This window comes from Coregonus clupeaformis, chromosome 18, assembly GCF_020615455.1.
Source record: "Coregonus clupeaformis isolate EN_2021a chromosome 18, ASM2061545v1, whole genome shotgun sequence".
NCBI classification, from domain to species: Eukaryota; Metazoa; Chordata; class Actinopteri; order Salmoniformes; family Salmonidae; genus Coregonus; species Coregonus clupeaformis.
Genome location: NC_059209.1, coordinates 3,257,763 through 3,276,908, shown reverse-complemented (window position 1 = coordinate 3,276,908; position 19,146 = coordinate 3,257,763). Strand labels below are relative to the sequence as shown.

The 19,146-nt window shown below is 36.6% G+C and overlaps 1 protein-coding gene across 1 annotated transcript in view; it reads right to left on the bottom strand.

Annotated features, from left to right (window-relative positions):
• Positions 1–1,126: 1,126 nt before the first annotated feature.
• Positions 1,127–19,146, bottom strand: part of fam49ba (family with sequence similarity 49 member Ba) — a 68,870-nt gene continuing 50,850 nt past the window's right edge. The window contains exons 6-11 of the mRNA XM_045226718.1: positions 7,261–7,338; positions 3,870–3,986; positions 3,381–3,460; positions 2,961–3,087; positions 2,443–2,513; positions 1,127–1,621 (exon numbers count right to left, since the gene is read on the bottom strand). Coding sequence (XP_045082653.1) covers positions 1,552–1,621; positions 2,443–2,513; positions 2,961–3,087; positions 3,381–3,460; positions 3,870–3,986; positions 7,261–7,338 — 543 coding nt within the window. The 3' untranslated portion in view covers positions 1,127–1,551. The remainder of the gene's footprint in view (positions 1,622–2,442; positions 2,514–2,960; positions 3,088–3,380; positions 3,461–3,869; positions 3,987–7,260; positions 7,339–19,146) is intronic.

Here is a 19,146-nt window from a genome sequence, read left to right as displayed (position 1 = left end):
TTTTGCACCTTACTTGTGGAATAATCTCCAAATACTGGAAGAGTTGGTGCCTCTAGGGCAATTTAGATGGCTGATAGAGGACCTTTTTACTGAAGAATGTGTTCGTTTTATATGATTGTGTTTCCCTTTTCATGTATTGATGTGTACATTAGTGTGTATATTGTATATTGATGTGTATTGATGTGTATAGTGTATATTGATGTGTATTATGTGTATATTGATGGATAAGAGCGTCTGCTAAATGACGTAAATGTAATGTAATGTAAATATAGTGTATATTGATGTGTATTGATGTGTATAGTGTATATTGATGTATACATTGATGTGTATAGTGTATATTGATGTGTATTGATGTCTATGTTTGATACAGGGTTCATCTGTAAAAGAGACCTTGGTCTCAGCATGACTCCATGTCAAAATATAGGTTAAATAAAATATAAATTTAACTCCCATCTGCTGTCAACATCAGGGTATGATTTGAGAGCACAAGTTAGCTCCAAATGTGCTTACAATGAATTCAGTGGCTAGCCACACTATAAACATAATTTTACCAGGTTCCCGTGAAGCAATTATAATGACAGTCCACCACAACATACCCAAGAGTTTCCTTATTAGCAAGTGGTAGTCTATGTTGAATTTCATTGTGTATTAAAAACACAATTTGAGATCATTGTGAGGGGATGGTTTGAATGAATTGAATGGGGAATTAGTTTTAATGGGGAATTGGGCTTTCCGGGAAACTTTACAAGGTTGCAACAGTAACCAAGTGGGACAGGGCTTAGCGAAGGGTCAGTTGGTAATTACCAAATAGTACATAGTGATGGTTGTGTCAATGCCAGGCTGTAAAATAAAGGGTTACCAAATTATCCATTAATTCTACATAATTTCATAGGAACTACTAAATGGCCCAGGACTGCGTTTCCGAGAAAGTGTTTCCCAAACTGTTCATGTTTCTCAACATCCAAAGCAGGAGGGGGAATTTAGAAGGGTGGAGGAGGTTCTAGGGTGGGGTATTCATAAGGGAAATAGTTTGTACTTAAATAGTGAGATAAGAGTCAGTAATGGTGACAAATTCTCGGAACCCGTAAATCTATTAACAAATGAATTATCAGAGAAAAGCTTTAGAAAAATCCGAAAAGCTTTATTTTCCCTCTCACATGAATTGTCATTATTAAAAAATAACTTGACATTATATTATACAAATACTAACTGTAAAAAATCTAACACTAGATTTATGCTGCCATCATATAAAATGAGGTCCCTTGAGCAGTATCTTCTTCAATAAAGTACCTCATACTGTGAAATTATTACAAATTATTTTGTTTCAGTCAAAATGTTCCAGTGAAATGACTTTCCTTACTAATCCAGAAATGTCCAAACATCCAGCTGATGAGACACTAAGTCAGTAGCTGCCACTTAATATGGCCTTTCTTGTTACAGTAATGATTTATTTACAAGAGTACCAAACATGGTGCCTTAACTCTCACTAGAAATATAAGATCATCCTTATTCCAGAAACTAGCGAGCGCTGGATGCTATTTAAACATTTGCTCAATTAACTTGCAACATATTTTTGATTTGCTTGGAGGTAGTCTCGTCATTCAGATGTTTTGTTGTGTACCTGAATGTGAAGAAAGAGAGTACAGTCTGAACATCCATCCAAAACTACTCTAGTATTACTTAAAAACAATATTAACAGTCAATTGCAGCTAAATGGTTCAAACCATCTTAACATCCAGATATTTGCTCTGAAGAATTGTTGAGTAATTCCATGTACTGATGGAAAGGTCTAGACTCTAGGGTAAGATAACATAGATAAGAAAGCATTTTATAGTCTGCTTTAACAGAAATGTGCCTCATAAATAAACTCCTTACAGGACATAAACATAGACATCATACAACATACAAAAACATATGGAGGGCAGGGGACTGAACAGAGTGGCTTAGTCGGTGTAAAATATAATCACTTCTGGCAAAACAGTGTTCAAGGACAAATCAACAACATGCTAGTATAGTAGTGGCCTGAGGGCACACACTTAATGTGCTGTGAAAAGTGTTATGAAATGTAATGTCATGTAATATTTTATAGCTGCTGCCTTAGCAGGAACTAATGGGGATCCTTAATAAATACAAATACAAACAATGTAATACAACATGGGTGGACAACTTCAGTCATGGGTGGCTGCAATGCCAAACTCTTACACATCTGATTCATTTAATCATTGTCAACTTTGAAGACCCATAAATTGGTTGATTACATGAGTAAGGTGTGTTAGTGTGGCCCTTTAAGGTGTTGCCCTTTAGGACTGAAGTTGTGACCCCTGTCATTGAAAGGTAATTGAACATGTAATTAGCATGTAAATACACATATATATTAACACGCTATTATACATTCAAGTTGGCAGATAACCACAGCATGTATAGGAAAGAGAAGCCACTTACCTGAGAGCGTTTAGCAGGCCTTCCACACTGCTTTGAGGCTGATCCTTTAAGACTTTGATGCACCCTTTCATCTATATCAAAACAAAGTCAGTTACACATTTCTGGTTACATATGTCAGTGTCCCTGAATGTATTCATGGGGGATCCCTAGGAGGTGCACATTTTTGTTTTAGCCCAGCAGTAACACACCTGATTCAACTAACCATGGGCTGGTTGTTGTTGGATTATTTCATTTGTTCATTAAACTAGGTGTGTTGTTGGACTAGAACAACAATGTTTCCCCTCCCTGGTGATACAACAGGGATATATGAAGTCACGTTTGAGGTATGACAACATCTGGGGCTGTATGTATTAAGCATCTCAGAGTAGGAGTGCTGATGTAGGATCAGTTTGGCCTTTTAGATCACAATGAATCAGATTACATAGATAGGGGAGACCTGAACCTAGATCGGCCCTCCTACTCTGAGACGCTTGATACATATGGCCCCAATAAACGTCATAAGAACTCTGTAAACGCACCTCGATCTTGGAGGACTTGACAAAGGCTCCAGCAGGGTGAACATAGTCATAAAGAATGATCACTCCCACCATCACACGCAAACAGAAGGACACGGTATCCTCGCTGGCAAAACGGCTACGGTATTCCCTGTGGACGCACACACACACAAACACGCGTGCGCAAAGACACGTGTGTAGACACACAAGCGTACACATGCAGTCACATGCACACCCCCACACAGACAAACCAAAAAACAAACAGCATTTTTAGATAATGTTTAGGATTCAAAGAAATTAAACCTCAAAGCAGATGCAACCAAGTAGACAGACGTAATGGTAGAAAGTACAGTAATGAATAGTTTGTGATCTGGCAATGACTTTCTGAATTGTCACAGAGGGGAAAATAAAATTGGATTGAATTAGAAAAGAGGTCTGTCTCACGGTGTTTCCAGCATGACTTTGCACACGCTGGCCATCGTGCACAAGCAGTCCGTTGTGTTTTCAATGGGTAGATCTGTGTTCTGGTCAAATCAACAGAAAATACCATCTTATTGACACAGCTTTTGTTACCATTTTGATTGATGTTTTCCTAAAGCAAAACAACACTAAACTGTGTGTTTTTTTTTTACTGTGCGATACTGTTTAAATAAAAACTGCTGTACGATAAGCCAGCAGATGAGAATAAACTATGTAGCTTACATATTTTGCAATGTCTGTTTTACATGGTCACTGTCAAATAAACTGATACTGTAGCTCACTCTTTATCTGTATCAGAGACAGATTCTGCCCTGTTCCATGACATATGACATTTGGCAAATTACAATTCAAGTAAAGTATAATCAAGTTGTTCAGTGGATTTGCCTATCCAGGACTTTCACATTATGAAATAGGAGCTATTATTCTTAATCAATGTTGTGCTTTTTCACTTACGTCTGAGACAAACTTTGTTGTAGCGTCGCTTAGCGTTTTCAGCATGGGCGTGGCGTTGGCGTAGAACAGAGACATCCGGTTGGCCAGCTCATTGTTGACTTCGTTCTCCTCCTCTGCCTGAAAGCAAAAGAGTTGGGCCAGGATTCAAATCAGATCAGCGGTAACCCGTGTTAGCAGACAAACACGTAGCTTTTCATGGATTTTGTTTAGGCGGTGTCTGAGATGTAACTGCGTTAAAGCTGTCAAATCGGTGACCGGCTGGCTGCTCTTATGGTCATTGTCACAAAACCACACTGTCCTTATATCCCACCAGAGTTAGAAGTTCTAAACAAGAAAGTCAGGCTATCTAGAAATAATGACACTCAAATGTAAAATCATGAAACAAAATAATGGGGATTTCTATCAGCCTAATGGAGGTGTAGAGTACATCACGCATTTCAGTGTTCAAACTTGTAATGTGGCTGCATGGGTTTCTACTAATGCGACTCCAATGGCAATGTCTGTGATAAGTAACGCAAGGAGCCGCTTGTGGACTTGACAGTTCTAATGTAGTTACACCTCAGACACCGCCTAAACAAAAGCAATGAAAAGCTTTGTGTTTGTCGGCTAACGTGGGTTACAGCTGATCTGATTGAATCCTGGCCTTGGTGTCTTTCAACAAAAATAGAATTGATAGAAGTATACAATAGGATTAGTGCTGTTAGGATGTTATGTTGTTATCATTCCTTAAAAGTACTTTTAAAAGTGTTAATATAATATAGCCCATGGCTATATCCTTAAATATTGCACTTTATTTATTTTTTACATATTTTTAATTTAGTTTATAATTTCAAATTGGTATGCAAAATATATCGCAATATATTAAGAGTGGACAATTCATTCTATCTAAACCGTAATAGGACATTACACAGTCAGCACACTATTTGCTGTGCTGTTCTGCATGCATTCTACGTGGCGTTTTACATGAGGGCCTATGTCTAATGAGGCAGAAGAGCGCAAGTAATTATTCCCCAGCCACCGGGTCTCTTAATTGGAGACGCAAGGTCAATGATCCCCCTGTCTCATCGACGCCGTGGCTGGGGAATAATGGTGTTTCCCCTTTGATCAATGGGAGGGTGAGGTGACTAATGTACTACTGTTAGAATCCATTTACTGTGGGTATTTTTAACTGTGTGTGTGTGTGTGTATATACAGTTGAAGTCGGAAGTTTACATCCAACATCTTCACAAGGTCCTTGATTTTCCCATGTTGTCAAGCAAAGAGGCACTGAGTTTGAAGGTAGGCCTTGAAATACATCCACAGGTACACCTCCAATTGACTCAAATGATGTCAATTAGCCTATCAGAAGCTTCTAAAGCCATTACATACAGTGGGGGAAAAAAGTATTTAGTCAGCCACCAATTGTGCAAGTTCTCCCACTTAAAAAGATGAGAGAGGCCTGTAATTTTCATCATAGGTACACGTCAACTATGACAGACAAATTGAGATTTTTTTTTCCGGAAAATCACATTGTAGGATTTGTTATGAATTTATTTGCAAATTATGGTGGAAAATGAGTATTTGGTCACCTACAAACAAGCAAGATTTCTGGCTCTCACAGACCTGTAACTTCTTCTTTAAGAGGCTCCTCTGTCCTCCACTCGTTACCTGTATTAATGGCACCTGTTTGAACTTGTTATCAGTATAAAAGACACCTGTCCACAACCTCAAACAGTCACACTCCAAACTCCACTATGGCCAAGACCAAAGAGCTGTCAAAGGACACCAGAAACAAAATTGTAGACCTGCACCAGGCTGGGAAGACTGAATCTGCAATAGGTAAGCAGCTTGGTTTGAAGAAATCAACTGTGGGAGCAATTATTAGGAAATGGAAGACATACAAGACCACTGATAATCTCCCTCGATCTGGGGCTCCACGCAAGATCTCACCCTGTGGGGTCAAAATCATCACAAGAATGTTGAGCAAAAATCCCAGAACCACACGGGGGGACCTAGTGAATGGCCTGCAGAGAGCTGGGACCAAAACCTACCATCAGTAACACACTACGCCGCCAGGGACTCAAATCCTGCAGTGCCAGACGTGTCCCCCTGCTTAAGCCAGTACATGTCCAGGCCCGTCTGAAGTTTGCTAGAGTGCATTTGGATGATCCAGAAGAGGATTGGGAGAATGTCATATGGTCAGATGAAACCAAAATAGAACTTTTTGGTAAAAACTCAACTTGTCGTGTTTGGAGGACAAAGAATGCTGAGTTGCATCCAAAGAACACCATACCTACTGTGAAGCATGGGGGTGGAAACATCATGCTTTGGGGCTGTTTTTCTGCAAAGGGACCAGGACGACTGATCCGTGTAAAGGAAAGAATGAATGGGGCCATGTATCGTGAGATTTTGAGTGAAAACCTCCTTCCATCAGCAAGGGCATTGAAGATGAAACGTGGCTGGGTCTTTCAGCATGACAATGATCCCAAACACACCGCCAGGCAACGAAGGAGTGGCTTCGTAAGAAGCATTTCAAGGTCCTGGAGTGGCCTAGCCAGTCTCCAGATCTCAACCCCATAGAAAATCTTTGGAGGGAGTTGAAAGTCCGTGTTGCCCAGCGACAGCCCCAAAACATCAATGCTCTAGAAGAGATATGCATGGAGGAATGGGCCAAAATACCAGCAACAGTGTGTGAAAACCTTGTGAAGACTTACAGAAAACGTTTGACCTGTGTCATTGCCAACAAAGGGTATATAACAAAGTATTGAGAAACTTTTGTTATTGACCAAATACTTATTTTCCACCATAATATGCAAATAAATTCATTAAAAATCCTACAATGTGATTTTCTGGAGAGAAAAAAATCTCATTTTGTCTGTCATAGTTGACGTGTACCTATGATGAAAATTACAGGCCTCTCTCATCTTTTTAAGTGGGAGAACTTGCACAATTAGTGGCTGACTAAATACTTTTTTTCCCCACTGGAATTTTCTGGAATTTTCCAAGCTGTTTAAAGGCACAGTCAACTTAGTGTATGTAAACTTCTGACCCACTGGAATTGTGATACAGTGAATTATAAGTGAAATAATCTGTCTGTAAACAATTGTTGGAAAAATGACTTGTGTCATGCACAAAGTAGATGTCCTAACCGACTTGCCAAAACTATAGTTTGTTAACAAGAAATGTGTGGATTGGTTGAAAAACAAGTTTTAATGACGCCAACCTAAGTGTATGTAAACTTCCGACTTCAACTGTATATGGCTGGAAAGGCGGATGAAGGCTGCAACTGATGCTAAATGACTTAAATGTATACAGATTACAGCTTTCAAACAGAAACCAATACCTGCAAAAAACTGGTACCTTTATATAACTTTTAGGAAAATAAAAGGGGCACCAAAAGGGGTGCACTTACGGCAACATTGTTGATGCGCATGCGGTTGAGTGTTCTCCTGTAGTAGCTGAAATCATTCTGGATGGCAGGGTTCGTCATCTGTAATAGAGGGAGCAAATGTCAACACAAAATCACTCAGAGGACAGAAGCTTAACGATTATCTTAAATGTCCCACAGTGGGGAGTTGAGGAGGGATTGTGCCAATTTGAAACCCATTTATTAGTACTTAGCCTGTCGTATTAGCCTGTCTCCTGAAATCTGATTGTCTTGATGGTTAGTTGACTATTTAAAATAGGTGTGTTCATGCTGGGCTGGAAAAAAAGTGTGACAGCAACACTTAGCTTGCTTAAAAATATATATTTCTTGTTCACAAATCCTTGCATCCTCTGTCTCGCAAACAAACATGACCGCCCTCTTGACAACACCTTAGCCAGCTGTACCAACGAAATATGTAATTTGATGGAGTGAGATTACCTATCAAACTAGAATGGGTAACTAGCAATAGGTTGGTGCTATTTATCTCCAAAACTAAAAGCTTCGCTCAACCCTAAACTTCATCTGGATCTATTATTGAATAATGTGGCTATTGAGCAAGTTGAAGAGACTAAACTACAAACTATCATGGTCAAAACATATAGACTCAATGGTTACTAAAATGGGAAGAGGTCTGTCTATGATAAGGTGTTGCTCTGCTTTCTTGACATCTCAATCAACCAGACAGGTCCTACCGGCCCTAGTTTAGACGCACCTGGACTAGTGCTATGTAGTGTTTGTATATTATGTATTGTATTAATTACTGTATTATGCAGTGTTATGTAATAATAATAATAATAATATAATTATGCAGTGTTATGTAAATGACATATTGTATTATGTAGTGTATTATGTATTGTATTATGTCATGTTATGTATATTATGTATTGTATTATGTAGTGTTATGTATATTATATATTGTATTATTGTATTATGCAGTGTTAAGTATATTATGTATTATATTATGTATTGTATTATGTACTGTATATTATGTATTGTATATATATATTATGTACTGTATTATGCAGTGTTATGTATATTATGTATTGTATTATGTATATTATATTGTGTATTATGTAGTGTATTATGTAGTGTATTATGTAGTGTTATGAATATTATGTAGTGTATTATGTATTGTATTATGTAGTGTCATGTATATTACGTGCTGTATTATGTATTGTATTATGTAGTGTTATGTACATTATATTCTGTATTAAATTATGTATTGAATTATATAGTGTTATGTATATTATGTATTGTTTATGTTTTGTATTATATATTGTATTTTGTAATGTATTATGTAGTATATAATGTATTGTATTTTGTATATTATGTATTGTATTATGTAGTGTTTTGAATATTATGTATTTTATTATGTATTGTATTATGTAGTTTAAGTATTGTATTATGTATTGTATTATATAGTGTTTTGTAGTGTTTTGTATATTATGTATTATATTATTTACTGTATTATGCAGTGTTATGTAAATGACATATTGTATTATGTAGTGTATTATGTATTGTATTATGTAGTGTTATGTATAATATGTATATTATGTATTGTATTATGTAGTGTTATGTATATTATATATTGTATTATGCAGTGTTATGTATATTATGTATTATATTATGTATTGTATTATGTAGTATATTATGTAGTATTAGTAGTTTTATGTACTGTATATTATGTATTGTATATGTATATTATGTACTGTATTATGCAGTGTTATGTATATTATATTGTGTATTATGTAGTGTATTATGTAGTATATTATGTAGTGTTATGTATATTATGTAGTGTATTATGTATTGTATTATGTAGTGTCATGTATATTACGTGCTGTATTATGTATTGTATTATGTAATGTTATGTATATTATAAATTGTATTATGTAGTGTTATGTACAGTATATTCTGTATTGGATTATGTATTAGATTATATAGTGTTATGCAGTGTTATGTATATTATGTATTGTTTATGTTTTGTATTATATATTGTATTATGCAGTGTAATGTATATGATGTATTTTATTTTGTAGTGTATTATGTAGTGTATAATGTATTGTATTTTGTATATTATGTATTGTATTATGTACTGTATTATGTAGTCTATGTATTGTATTATATGTAGTATTATGTACTGTATATTATGTATTGTATATGTATATTATATATTGTATTATATATTATATTATGTAATGTTATGTATATTATGTATTGTATTATGTATTGTAAAATGTATAGAATTATGCAGTGTTATGTATATGATGTATTGTATTTTGTAGTGTATTATGTAGTATATAATGTATTGTATTTTGTATATTATGTATTGTATTATGTAGTGTTATGTATATTATGTAATGTATTATGTATTGTTATGTATATTAAATATTGTATTATGCAGTGTTATGTATATGATGTATTGTATTTTGTATTGTATTTTGTATATTATGTATTGTATTATGTAGTGTTTTGAATATTATGTATTTTATTATGTATTGTATTATGTTGTTTATTATGTATGGTATTATGTGTAGTGTTATGTACTGTATATTATGTATTGTATATGTAAATTATTTATTGTATTATATATTATATTATTTAGTGTATTAAGTAGTTTTATGTATATTATGTATCGTATTATGTATTGTATTATGTAGTGTTATGTATATTATATGTTGTATTATGTAGTGTATTATGTGTAGTGTTATGTATATTATGCATTGTATTATGTAGTGTTATGTATATTATGTGTTGTATTATATAGTGTATTATGTATTGTCTTATGTAATGTAATGTATATTATGTATTGTTTTATGAAGTGTTATGTAATGTATATTATGTATTTATTATGTATTGTTTTATATAGTGTTATGTAGTGTACTACGTAGTGTTGTGTATTGTATTATGTAGTGAATTATGTATTGTATTATGTAGTATTCTATATATGATGTATTGTATTATTTATTGCATTATGCAGTGTTATGTACATCTATTGTATTTTGTAGAGTATTATGTAGTGTATAATGTATTGTATTATGTATATTATGTATTGTATTATGTAGTGTTATGTATTGTATTATTATATTGTATTATGAATTGTATTGTGTATTGCAATATGTATTGTATATTGCAGTGTTATGTATATTATGTATTGCATTACATGTGTCTCCTGAGTGGCGCAGTGGTCTAAGGCACTGCATCGCAGTGCTAACTGTGCCACTAGAGATCCTGGTTCGAATCCAGGCTCTGTCGCAGCCGGCCTCGACCGGGAGACTCATGGGCGGCGCACAATTGGCCCAGCGTCGTCCAGGGTAGGGGAGGGAATGGCCGGCAGGGATGTAGCTCAGTTGATAGAGCATGGCGTTTGCAACGCCAGGGTTGTGGGTTTGATTCCCACGGGGGGCCAGTATAAAAAAAAAGATGTATTCACTAACTGTAAGTCGCTCTGGATAAGAGCGTCTGCTAAATGACGTAAATGTAATGTGTTATGTACTGTATTACTTAGTGTTATGTATATTATGTATTGTATTATATATTATATTATGTATTGTATTACGTATCATATTATGTATTGTATTGTGCAGTGTTATATTATGTATTGTATAATGCATTGTATTATGCAATGTTATGTATGTTATGTATTGTATTATGTAGTGTTATGTATATTATGAATTGTATTGTGTATTGTACTATGCAGTGTTATGTATATTATGTATTGTATTGTATATTGTATTATGTAGTGTTATGTATATTATGTATTGTACTGTATTGTATTATGTAGTGTTTTGTATATTATGTATTGTATTATACATAGTGTTATATAATGTATATTATGTTTTGTATATGTATATTATGTATTGTATTATGTAATGTCTATGTGTGGAAGCCAGGAGATGCTAAATGTGTTTAAATGTATAAAAAAATATATGTATTCACTAACTGTAAGTCGCTCTGGATAAGAGCGTCTGCTAAATGACTTAAATGTAAATGTAAATGTAAATGTATTATGTATTGTTTTATGTAGTGTTATGCATATTATGTAGTGTTCTGTACTGTGTTTATTATCTATTGTATTATGTATTGTATTATGCAGTGTAATGTATTATATATTGTGTTATGTAGTGTATTATGTAGTGTTGTGTATTGTATTATGTAGTGAATTATGTATTGTATTATGTAGTGTTATGTATATTATGTATTGTATTATATATTATATTATGTAGTGTATTATGTATTGTATTATGTTTCATATGTATTGTATTTTGCAGTGTTATATTATGTATTGTATTATGTATTGTATTATGCAGTGTTATGTATTATGTATTGTGTTATGTAGTGTACTATGTAGTGTTATGTATTGTATTATGTAGTGAATTAAGTATTGTATTATGTAGTATTCTATATATGATGTATTCTATTACGTATTGTATTATGCAGTGTTATGTATTGTATTATGTATTGTAATATGTAGTGTTATGAATATGATGTATTGTATTTTGCAGTGTTATGTATATTATGTATTGTATTATGTATATTATGTATTGTATTATGTTTTGTATTATGTAGTGTTATGTATTGTATTATGTATAGTATTATGCAGTTTTATGTATATTATTTACTGTATTATGTTTTGTATTATGTAGTGTATTATGTAGTGTTATGTATATTATATAGTGTATTATGTATTGTACTATGTAGTGTTATGTACTGTATATTATGTATTGTATTATGTATAGTATTATGTATTGTATTATGTATTGTATTAAGTAGTGTATTATGTAGTGTTATGTAAATTATCTAGTGTATTATGTGTTGTATTATGTAGTGTTATGTACTGTATATTATCTATTGTATTATGTAGTGTATTATGTATTGTATTATGTTTTCTATTATGTAGTGTTATGTATATTATGTATTGAATTATGCATTGTTATGTATATTATGTATTTATTATGTATTGTATTATGTAGTGTATTATGTAGTGTTATGTATATTATATATTGAATTATGTAGTGTTATCTATATTATGTATTGTATTAATATATTGTATTATGTAGACTTACGTATATTATGTATTGTATTATATTATATAGTGTTATGTCCAGTGCATTCGAAAAGTATTCAGACCTCTTGACTTTTTCCACATTTTGTTACGTTACAACCTTATTCTAAAATTGATTAAATTGTTTTTTTCCCCCATCAATCTACACACAATACCCCATAATGACAGATTTTTAGGCAAATTAATTAAAAATAAACAACTGAAATATTACATTTACATAAGTATTTAGACCCTTTACTCAGTACTTCCTTGAAGCACCTTTGGCAGCGATTACAGCCTTGAGTCTTCTTCGGTATGACGCTACAAGCTTGGCACACCTGTATTTGGGGAGTTCCCCCCATTCTTCTCTGCAGGTCCTCTCAAGCTCTGTCAGGTTGGATGGGGAGCGTTGCAGCACAGCAATTTTCAGGTCTCTCCAGAGATGTTCGATCGGGTTCAAGTCCGGGCTCTAGCTGGGCCACTCAAGGACATTCAGAGATTTGTCCCGAAGCCACTCCTGCGTTGTCTTGGCTGTGTGCTTAGGGTCGTTGTCCTGTTGGAAGGTGAACCTTCGCCCCAGTCTCAGGTCCTGAGCGCTCTGGAGCAGGTTTTCATCAAGGATCTCTCTGTACTTTACTCCATTCATTGTTACCTTGATCCTGACTAGTCTCCCAGTCCCTGCCGCTGAAAAACATCTCCACAGCATGATGCTGCCACTACCATGCTTCACCGTAGGGATGGTGCCAGGTTTCCTCCAGACGTGACGCTTGGCACTCAGGCCGAAGAGTTCAATCTTAGTTTCATTAGACCAGAGAATCTTGTTTCTCATGGTCTGAGAGTCTTTAGGTGCCTTTTGGCAAACTCCAAGCAGGCTGTCATGTGCCTTTTCCTGAGGAGTGGCTTCTGTCTGGCCACTCTACCGTAAAGGCTTGATTGGTGGAGTGCTGCAGAGATGGTTGTCCTTCTGGAAGGTTCTCCCATCTCCACAGAGGAACTCTAGAGCTCTGTCAGAGTGACCATCGGGTTCTTGGTCACCTCCCTGACCAAGGCCCTTCTCCCCCGATTGCTCAGTTTGGCCAGGCAGCCAGCTCTAGGAAGAGTCTTGGTGGTTCCAAACTTCTTCCATTGAAGAATGATGGAGGCCACTGTGTTATTGGGGACCTTCAGTGCTGCAGAAATGTTTTGGTACCCTTCCCCAGATCTGTTCCTCAGCACAATCCTGTCTCGAAGCTCTACAGACAATTCCTTCGATCGAAGGCTTGGTTTTTGCTCTGACGTGCACTGTCAACTGTGGGACCTTATATAGACAGGTGCCTTTCCAAATCATGTCCAATCAATTGAATTTACCTCAGGTAGACTCCAATCAAGTTTTAGAAACATCTCAAGGATGATCAATAGAAAGAGGATGCACCTGAGCTCAATTTCGAGTCTCATATCAAGGGTCTGAATACTTATGTAAATAAGGTATTTCTGTTTTTATTTTTAATACATTTTCAAAAATGTATTTAAACCGGTTTTCACTTTGTCATTATGGGGTATTGTGGGTAGATTGCTGAGGATTTTTTCAAATGTAATCCATTTTAGAATAAGGCTGTAACGTAACAAAACGTGGAAAAAGTCAAGGGGTCTGAATACTTTCCGAAGACACTGTATCTTATGTATTGTATATTATGTATTTTATTTGTTGTTTTTTGTTTCCTGTTTGGACCTCAGGAAGAATAGCCACTGCCTTGGCAGCAGCTAATTGGGGGATCCTAATAAAATGCTAAATACTAATACGAACTCCATTACAAAATCATCTATGGTAGTGTCAGTTAAAGATTTGAACACCAGAGAATTAGGTTTTGGGAAGACAGTGTGGATGGGGGGAGGAGAGGGAATGTACATGTGTCCCAGCACAGCTTGCATTTAAAAAGGGATTCACTAATTACCCGTTCTTCCCCTCCAGGACAAATCCTTTCCCCTTTGAAGTGATTTTCCTGCCCTGTCAATGCCATGGTATACCTCCATGGTACCTACTGTATACACACTGCCTTTCCTCCTCGCTTTCATTTTTCCTTAACATCTCTGATTTCTTGTACTCTTTAATTCAGAATATTGTTATTTTCTCCCTGCCAAAATAATGCTATGCAGAGGAATGTGCATTTAAAAGAGGTGGAGGGTATAAGCTCAAGGGAAAACTACCCTCTCCCGCCCTCTCTCTTCCCCTTTCTTCCCATTTATAATCCTAAAGATCAAAGACAGAGAGAAAGAGTGCAACTTGAGATTGCTGAAGGGCAGAAAGGTGGGTCTCATATCCATAGCAGTGCTGTTGACAGTTCAGACGTCTGGTACATGGGGAGGTTGGTAGAGGTGAGTGAATCTCCAGTACCTTCAGAAAGTATTCACATCCCTTGACTTTTTCCACATTGTGTTGTTACAAGGTGGGATTCAAATGGATGTAATTGTCAGTTCTTGTCAACGATTTACACAGAATGACTCTTGTAGCTCAGTTGGTAGAGCATGGCGTTTGCAACGCCAGGGTTGTGGGTTCGATTCCCACGGGGGCCAGTATGAAAAATAAAATAATGTATGCACTCACTAACTGTATAACTGGATAAGAGCGTCTGCTAAATGACTAAAATGTAAATGTAATAGGAAGAAGATTAAGAGCCAGGTCCCTGGTGCTTATGCTAGATTGAGGGGAGTCATCACTGCAGTCCCAATATCTATGTCCATAGAAGATATTAAAGACAATGTGAAGGGAGAAAGAGTGATTGAGGCCAAAAGGTTGATCAGTAGGAAAGAGGGTCAAGGGAATGAAAGCTTATCTTATCAGTGCTGCGGTTTGAGAATGTTTTGCCAGGAAATGTACAGATAGGATTCCTTAGTTTCAATGTCAGAGAATTTGTCCCATCCCCATTGCAGTGTTTTAGATGCCAAAGAATGGGACATGTAGCTGTTCAATGTAAAGGAAGGAAAGGAACATGATTATGGTGACTGTGGGAGCAATGTGAAGGTTATGTGTTGTAATTGTGGTGGGGAAGGTTAGTTTAGCTCGGTGGAGCTCTTGTATTTTGTATCGCCGGGATATTCATCCGTGTGCTTTGTTGTTTCCAGTGCGCTGTATATTTCTGCACTGGAGTGTTTGACGCATTGCTGCGTACCGCTGTGTCAACGGAATATGTACCCACTGTTATTCTGTGATTTACCTTCCTGCGCCTGACTCCTTCATATCACATCACCACAGTTTGCGGACATCCATGATATCATAGAAGAAGAAGAAGAAGAAGAAGAAGAAGAAGAAGAAGAAGAAGAAGAAGAAGAAGAAGAAGAAGAAGAAGAAGAAGAAGAAGAAGAAGAAGAAGAAGAAGAAGAAGAAGAAGAAGAAGAAGAAGAAGGGGGAAATGTTTGAAAACTTTTAAAGTAAAATACTTCAGTAATTGTGCTGTTAACCTGTTCCATTGGGTTATTTGCCTGGAAAAAGGGAATTACTGGACCTCTCACATAAGCACTTCCATTCAACACCAAGGAGTAGTGAGCGTATCTGATTGAATGTTGCATTGTTGATTGTCTCTCCTGTTCTTCCTATTGGATTATAATGTCTCTTTTTTGTGGATTTTCCTTTTTGGGGAAATAACTATTTCGAACTGAATTGAATTATTTGGATTGAAAGGACATTTTTGGGTGAACTGAATATCTTTTTGACTTTGACCATTGAACTTTAGACTATTGCATGAATTGACTATTGACTTTGATTTGATTGCTGGATATATCCAATACAAAAAAGCCTTATTGCATCAATTTTTAGTTGGTTTGGGATTTTTGTTGCTGATCTATTGCTGCTTTATCATTACTAATCAAAGCTTTATTCTGATGCTTTAAAGCGGCAGTCAGCAGTAGAAACAATAACAAGGCGGGCACCCCACTCCTGGTTCGGTAAAATTGCTGAGGGATGGGGCTAGAGAAATGTAACCCCTCTCAAATTCATAAGCACAGCTATGGATGCAAGGACTGACCATCCATGATATCACAATTATAGTTTTAACCATGTTTTGAGGCTATATGATGTTTGTTTACATTTTCTTTGTTTAGAAACATTGGAGTAAAATAAGTTATATTCTTCAAGGATCAGTGGGTACATATCATTCATTTTTAAGTAAAGAAATGGCTGTAGCAACTGCTTATTGCTCCTTTAAAGTAGCCAGCAGATTCCGACCCTACCGTTACGCTTGTTTACGCTGAGCTGCACTGGGATCGGAATTCAATCATGGTTAGATTAAGAGCCGGCGCAAGATATGGCTCGGAAAACGTACCTCAATCCAGGGATGAGAAATTGCGTTGTGCTCCGAATTGTCACATTATCCCAACTGTTACACCGGGAAGATTGAATGACTACTAGTTTTTCCAGAAAGCTGCCCTTTTCTTCCTAATGCTAGCTAGCAGTAGCCACAGAAGCCATAGTATAATGGTACGTCACGTTGAACAACAAAGAAGCTAATTGGCTGACACTGCCATTCCACAATGGCAGCATTGGCAACTGCTAGCTAGCATAAGGACAAAAAATAACAGTTTTCCGGATAAACTAGCAGTCTTTCAATCTTCTCGATGTATCCGTTTGGATATAAATAAAACGTGCAGTACAGTGGCATATCCCATCCCTGCATTGAGGTACGTTTTCCAAGCCATATTTTGCGCCAGCTCCGCTGTGGCTTAATCTAACCATGATTGCGTCCCAACCCCATTGCAGCTCGGTGTAAACAAACCTAAAAAGGTCAGGTCGGAATCTGCTGGCTAGCATTAAATGTGCTTTGCTTTTTGTTAGGGTTGTGCATATTTATACTTTTTCTAAATTGCAAATAGGTCTAGGGGTCAAGCTATTGCTTATAAGTGAACATGTTGAGTGGAGGGCAATGCTTCCTTGCTGTTACTTGTGTGTATTCACCAGATACTACTTAGACCGACCAAACTAACGAAAATCTGTCAATTTCAACACAAAAAAGTCCGACATCCATACATTTCTTGTTGACTAAGAGTTGTGGCAGCATTGGATGTTGTTTCAGGGAGGAGTATCCTGGGGAAGGTGAAAGGCTACAAATTGCCACAATCCCTTCTCACCTCTCCAGTGTGATAACTGATATGTGGTGAGCATTCTGATGCAAACCTTCACCTTCATTTACTCTCATAATGTAAAGCTTTTTTGAGTTGAAGAAAAAGCATTTTATTATTTACTTGAAATGTTTTATTTGAAGTGAACATTTAAGATAAATAATAAGCAGATGAGTTCATTCAAATATAAAAAAATTGAAGAAGCATTATATACAGTGGGGAGAACAAGTATTTGATACACTGCCGATTTTGCAGGTTTTCCTACTTACAAAGCATGTAGAGGTCTGTAATTTTTATCATAGGTACACTTCAACTGTGAGAGACGGAATCTAAAACAAAAATCCAGAAAATCACATTGTATGATTTTTAAGTAATTAATTTGCATTTTATTGCATGACATAAGTATTTGATATATCAGAAAAGCAGAACTTAATATTTGGTACAGAAACCTTTGTTTGCAATTACAGAGATCATACATTTCCTGTAGGTCTTGACCAGGTTTGCACACACTGCAGCAGGGATTTTGTCCCACTCCTCCATACAGACCTTCTCCAGATCCTTCAGGTTTCGGGGCTGTCGCTGGGCAATACGGACTTTCAGCTCCCTCCAAAGATGTTCTATTAGGTTCAGGTCTGGAGACTGGCTAGGCCACTCCAGGACCTTGAGATGCTTCTTACGGAGCCACTCCTTAGTTGCCCTGGCTGTGTGTTTCGGGTCGTTGTCATGCTGGAAGACCCAGCCACGACCCATCTTCAATGCTCTTACTGAGGGAAGGAGGTTGTTGGCCAAGATTTCGCGATACATGGCCCCATCCATCCTCCCCTCAATAAGGTGCAGTCGTCCTGTCCCCTTTGCAGAAAAGCATCCCCAAAGAATGATGTTTCCACCTCCATGCTTCACGGTTGGGATGGTGTTCTTGGGGTTGTACTCATCCTTCTTCTTCCTCCAAACACGGCGAGTGGAGTTTAGACCAAAAAGCTATATTTTTCTCTCATCAGACCACATTACCTTCTCCCATTCCTCCTCTGGATCATTGGCAAACTTCAGACGGGCCTGGACATGCGCTGGCTTGAGCAGGGGGACCTTGCGTGCGCTGCAGGATTTTAATCTATGACGGCGTAGTGTGTTACTAATGGTTTTCTTTGAGACTGTGGTCCCAGCTCTCTTCAGGTCATTGACCAGGTCCTGCCGTGTAGTTCTGGGCTGATCCCTCACCTTCCTCATGATCATTGATGCCCCACGAGGTGAGATATTGCATGGAGCCCCAGACCGAGGGTGATTGACCATCATCTTGAACTTCTTCCATTTTCTAATAATTGCGCCAACAGTTGTTGCCTTCTCACCAAGCTGCTTGCCTATTGTCCTGTAGCCCATCCCAGCCTTGTGCAGGTCTACCATTTTATCCCTGATGTCCTTACACAGCTCTCTGGTCTTGGCCATTGTGGAGAGGTTGGAGTCTGTTTGATTGAGTGTGTGGATAGGTGTCTTTTATACAGGTAACGAGTTCAAAAAGGTGCAGTTAATACAGGTAATGAGTGGAGAACAGGAGAGCTTCTTAAAGAAAAACTAACAGGTCTGTGAGAGCCGGAATTCTTACTGGTTGGTAGGTGATCAAATACATATGTCATGCAATAAAATGCTAATTAATTACTTTAAAATCATACAATGTGATTTTCTGGATTTTTGTTTTAGATTCCGTCTCTCACAGTTGAAGTGTACCTATGATAAAAATTACAGACCTC